At 35.7% G+C, this 6,061-nt stretch overlaps 1 protein-coding gene across 1 annotated transcript; it reads left to right on the forward strand.

The window, feature by feature from the left end:
- Positions 1-646: 646 nt before the first annotated feature.
- Positions 647-5,806, forward strand: LOC122600278. Its single transcript, XM_043772981.1, has 5 exons — positions 647-958; positions 4,331-4,408; positions 4,501-4,585; positions 4,884-4,972; positions 5,478-5,806. Exons 1-5 carry the CDS (start codon positions 680-682, stop codon positions 5,619-5,621), a joined length of 675 nt encoding a protein of 224 aa, XP_043628916.1. The 5' UTR covers positions 647-679; the 3' UTR covers positions 5,622-5,806.
- The last annotated feature ends 255 nt before the right edge of the window (positions 5,807-6,061 follow it).

Raw genomic sequence — 6,061 nt, forward strand, 5'->3', positions numbered from 1 at the left:
TTAAATTTACCTAAAAGATAATTTATTATCCATAGCCCCAGGGGCTACAAATATCATTTCCCATAACTTTTTTGGGTTACCGTTGTTTTTCATGTCTATATTACATTACATAATAATACAAAAATCTTATGATTATCCAAATAAAGTAGCTCCCAATAAATATGAATCAATTAATACCATAAAGGTTTATATCTTTTATTACATAGCCATGATTGATCAAACTAATTTTTTTTTATGGGCGGTTTTTAAGTCAATATAAAGTTTTGGTCGTCTTTTGCTATTCTTTAAAGAATGTAAAAAGTGATATGATTGTTTAAAAAGAATGACACATAACACTTCCATGATGAAAGTTGAAACTTGAAGTGCAAATGATTAAATCCCATATTCATATATTATACATTCATTGGTTTGATATATAAAATATCAATCCCATACTAAAATATTAGTGAAAAATCTACAATCATATTTGGTTACTATACTATATAGCGTAAAACTAAAACTATATATAAAACATGTATCGTCACGAATGGGTAGAAATTGTTGTCTATCACTTCTCGTTACGATTTGGGCTCTTTTATTTCGAACTATCACTAAGTGGGCCATTAGGCTCCAAAGTTGACCTATTTGATATTTATAAAATTCCTTTTATAATAAAAGTAAAAGAATTTTTTGTGTAAAGATGGAAGGGGAATTAGCAGAACAAGTGGAGAGATTACAAACCCAAATCCTTGATAAAATCACACAACTTGAACTCTCAATCTCAAACCTTGAAAAACCATCTCCCGATGACGACAACCCAACAACCGAATCACGCCTTTCCGCCGTGCTGGTCACCGGCGGCTTGAAAGACTTCAAATTCAAGAGGGTTCCATGTGATTATTATGAATGGTCCTTTGAAGCTAGGAGAGATGTTCTGGGTGCTGCTTCTATTCATCATCTCTGTAAAAGCATTGTTCTGGTTGGTCCTTTTTTTTTAGTTTTTACTAAATATTCATCTTTTTTGGGTTTTATATATTGATAATTTGTATTGTGTATCTATGGTCTAGTTAGATGTTGATTTTTTTAATTGATGATAATCATCTTGAAAAGTAACATGTAAATACCTTAATGAGAGTGAAAATCTTGACACTTAGTTAAGAATGAAGGGGGTATCTTTCTTTATGGTCACAATTTGGTAAGAACTTGGCCGAAACAAAGACAAGGCTTTCGTACTTTTAATAAATTTAACATACTAGAATATAAGCTTAGTCGACTAATCTCACAGTACATTGGTCTTTAGTCTATCCAAAAAATGTGCTGTTTATTTTGACACTAGGCATTACTTGCTGTACCTGCCAACTTGGTTACTTTTTTTTGGCAAACAGTGAAATATATGTTAAGAATCCAAGTCTGTACAAATAACTACTTTGTAGTCAAGTTGGACAGACCCAACCCACCACACAAGCAGTTTTCAATAAAAACAATCAAAACCATATACAACAACTCAATACTAACTAGACTATCATCTGCAGATTGTATTAACCATTAGGCCCCTACATATACTTCCCAGTTCAAGCAACAAATGTCCCACCTCCAAAGATTGCTCTCTATTCTTATTCGCAAGCACTAACTCTAGATACTACAATTTTCAGTCACACCAAACATTTTCAACAAAATTTGGTTTGATTCCCCAATTATGGTATTCCTCAATGTCTCTTGCAGTCCTGTGAACTTTCAATCCCATTAGTCTAAGTTTGATTGACTGCCTAATGCAATCAACTATCACTTTTGGACTTCTAATTTCACTTTTGAATATTCTCTTATTCCTCTCCTGCCAAATGTAGTACACTGAAGCACCAAGTATAAGCCTCCCTACTACATTAGCCACGGCATTGTTTGTGCACTTATCAGCCATGAACCTAACAATATCCCTTAAATCTCCTTGTATCCCCTTAATAGACCATTTCTGCAGCATGTATTCCCAAACTTTTTTAGAAAATCTGCATTGGAAGAACAAGTGGCTTTGAGAATCAGCACACTCCTTACACAAGGGGTATTTTATAGTAGTGTCATTACTCCATGCCATTACCCTATCTTGAGTCTGTAATATGCCATGTATGGCCATCCATAGAATGGACATATGGCTAGGCACTCCTTGTGAGTACCAAACAACTTTACTCCAATGTACACCAGAACCAACAATCCTGAGATCCTTCCAAACTTTAGTGACGGTAAACTCAACCTTATTCCCATCATTCTTCTTCCAAACCACCTTATCATTCCTTTCAGTATTGACAGGAGTTGGTATGTCGTTGAGAGCAGGATACTGGGTAATCCACTCACCTGGCCACATCCATCTACCATTATCCATCATGTTATTCACAGTCATTGTAGGGTCAAAACAAGCCTCAAACATTCTTCTTCGACTAATAAATCTGCAGAGTGGTCCTTTACTATTCCACCAGTCATACCAGATAGATATATTCCTTCTATTTCCCACCTGATGCCAAATATGAGGCCTCACTTTCTCTCTAAGCTCAAGTAAGGTCTTCCGCATCCAGCTATCCGAGTAATCATGGTCAATATCCCAAAAACTTCTTCCTCTAAGCTTAATAGTACTTACCCATTTAACCCACAAACTATCCTTCTTACTAGTGATATTCCAAATGTGTTTGGCCAGCAGAGCCTCATTCCAGCCACTTAATCTTTTTAATCCCAGACCCCCTTCTGTTTTAGGCTTGCAAACTGTTTTCCATGCAATTTTAGCCTTACCTCTAGATAATTCTCCCTGACCCTATAAGAATCCTTTGAATATTCACTCTATTTCATGCACAATATGCTTAGGAATAAGAAAAACAGAAGCCCAAAACACCTCCATAGAGGCTAAGACTGAAGCAATCAATCGCATTCTTCCTGCATAAGACAGGAACTTATTCTTCCAATTCCCCACTCTCACCTTAACTTTGTCAACCAATTGCTTGCAGTCAATCAGGCTTAACCTCTTTGTTATAAGCGGAACCCCCAAGTATCTTACGGGTAGCTTGCAAATCTGAAATGGTAAAATTTCAAGAATTCTCATCTGCTCTCCAATATCAACATTGCCAAAAAATATTGTACTTTTATTCATATTGGGCAGCAAACCAGAAACCTTACTGAACTCCTCTAATGACTTCTTGATAACATCAACAGACCCAACACTTCCATGACAAAGCACAAGAAGGTCATCAACAAAGCAAAGATGAGTAATCTTAAGTTCAGAGCACCCATAATGGAACTTAAAACCACTTGAGTTTTGAACATTCTTTGCCATGATAAGGGTAAAAACCTCCATCACCAGTGTGAAAAGATAAGGGGAAATGGGATCACCCTGTCTTAAACCCCTCCCACCTTTAAAGTAACCATGAATTTCTCCATTGACACAAACAGAAAAAGCAGAAGTAGTTACACATGTAGTAATCCAATTAACCATCTTCTCATGAAATCCAAACTTCACCAGGATAGCTTTTAAGAAGTCCCAGTTCACAGTGTCGTAGGCTTTAGCAATGTCAATCTTCAATGAACATCTTCTTGGACCTCCTTTCCTATTATACCCTCTCAATAACTCCTGTGCCACAAGTATATTGTCTTGAATTTGTCTACCTCTTATAAAAGCACTTTGATTTATGTTCACTAAACTATCGAGGCCCTCCTTTATCCTATTAGTAAGGATCTTACTGATGCACTTGTACAAAACATTGCAACAAGCAATGGGCCTAAAATCAGTGACATATTTAGCATCAGCCATCAGAATTCTTTGGCACTAAAGTAATCAAAGTTGCATTCACCTCCCCAAGCAATTTCCCATTCTGAAAAAACTCCTTGACGGCTCTGCACGCATCATGACCAACAACAACCCATGCCTTCTTGAAGAAACTAGCTGTATACCCATCTGGGCCAGGGGCTTTATTATCATTTATATCAAACATAGCACTCTTTATTTCAAACTTGGTTACTTTCTTACGATTACAGACGTGGGATAAATGTTTGAAATGGTTTCTTCTAATACTCATGATTAGTATGTGTTTGTTTCATTATACAATAAGTAAACATGGGTTAATGAATGCAATTATTTAAGATAACAATATGCTTCTATGTGAGATCATCATGTGTTGTTCGCTAACAGAATTTATATCAATGGATATGAGATTGTATGTATATTTATCCCAACGTCTTCATTTCGATGGCTGAATATCACAAATACAATGTTTATTTCTCTGCTCTTCAAGTTTCTACACAGTAAAAAATGGATATCAAACTCATAATGACTTGGGACATTAATACTTGTACTACAATGCCCTCCCTGGCCCTGCAGATAAATACTCAAGCTGCATCCGATGTTACCGATTGCAGCAACCGTCAAAATTCAAAATACTATGTTGTCGTTGTTCAGGTGATTTTTCATTTTTCATTTTCATGCCTCTGTTGACAAAGATGCAACCCTCCCATTTCTCGATATATACTTCTAATGTTTCTTTACTGCAGTACACAGCTCGATTTAGTGCTGAACGTGTTAAAAACTTTCTTTATATGCTCAATAATGGCAAGATACCCAAAAAGAGATTCAATTGTAAGTAAAATCTAGTGTATTATGTCATATATGCATTCTTAAAAAAAGGGTAAAAGGGTGGAAACCCTCTGGTACCGTCTTGGTACCCAGAGCATAGAACTCATGTCCAATGACTCACCATTCTCACATATGGATCACAAGATATAGTTTCTCCACTCACCATTCTGGTGACCAGTTGATCTATGATCAATTGGTGTCATATATGCATTCTTTGGATAAAAATAAAATAAATTATGTTTCAAGATTTGCTTCTGTCATGATGGTTCAATAGTTCATTGCATTTGAATTGGTGTTGCAGTAAGACTTGCCCCAGAAGAGATATCTAACAAGTTGACTGGTTATGAACACAATGGAGTAACATGTGTTGGCATGAAAACAGATATCCCGGTAAGCTGGTCATCTAATCTGTTGAAGTTTTCTATAGCTGTGTTTTGAATTGAAGTATACCAGTCCGTCATATCGGAATTTTTTCCACAAGATTATTTGAAAGTGTGAACAAGTTCTGCTTATTTGTACTTATATTTACTTCAGGTATCCTAAAACCAAGTAGTATTAGACGTCTAAGGAACGCATCCTCTAGACCTAAAATGGCATACATGGTTTTATATATGCTACATCTAATTTTGAAAGTTTTAATGCTAGACTTTATATATAAATCATTTAATTGTATGACTATGAATCAAAATTCGGAGGTACACTAGTAGCCTGTCTTCATATAATTGCTAGACTAGGGGTACATTATTCACGTGCACAATGGATATTTGACAATATTTTGGAGATGATACAAGGAAATGACCTCCACGATAGTGATGATCACAAGCCATTGGGTTATTATGACATGAAATTTTCTACCAAAATTTTTACATAATCATTTCATGGTGAATGATGGCAGGTAATTTTGGATGAAGCAATTGTGAAGCTTCATCCTGATTTTTTTTGGCTGGGTGGCGGAGAGATCGATCTGAAACTGGGAATCAGGACCTCTGAGTTCATTAGCTTCACAAAACCATTCATTGTGAATTGTAGTGGTTCTTAATTTTACTTGGAAAAATCTCTTTTGAAGTTTTGCGAAGGTGCCTATTTGTCTCCAATTATCAACTCATACCATTGATAACTGAACCATTAAAGCTTTTGAGCCCATTGTTTTCTGATATATATTAGTTATTTGTAGCCCAACTCATTTAATCAAAGAGTTTTTCCATTTGGCTTGTTAAAGCACCATTATTATCTTTATTCTCCCTATTATGTTCATGTGTAGATGTTAAAGTCATCTGATTTTTACTTGAATAATAATGGCGGAGGGAATATTTTTCCTTAAATGAAATACAAATGGGCCCAAAGTGAAAACAAATGGGTTTCTGGGCTTGCTGGGCTCAAATAGCTGCTCATTAAAATCAACAAAGGAGAAAATAAGATCTTTGTTTTTGATCTGCTGTGCGTGAGTTTCATTACCAGCCGACCAAACAAAACAATCAA

This window comes from Erigeron canadensis, chromosome 5 (genome assembly GCF_010389155.1).
Source record: "Erigeron canadensis isolate Cc75 chromosome 5, C_canadensis_v1, whole genome shotgun sequence".
Lineage (NCBI taxonomy): Eukaryota > Viridiplantae > Streptophyta > Magnoliopsida > Asterales > Asteraceae > Erigeron > Erigeron canadensis.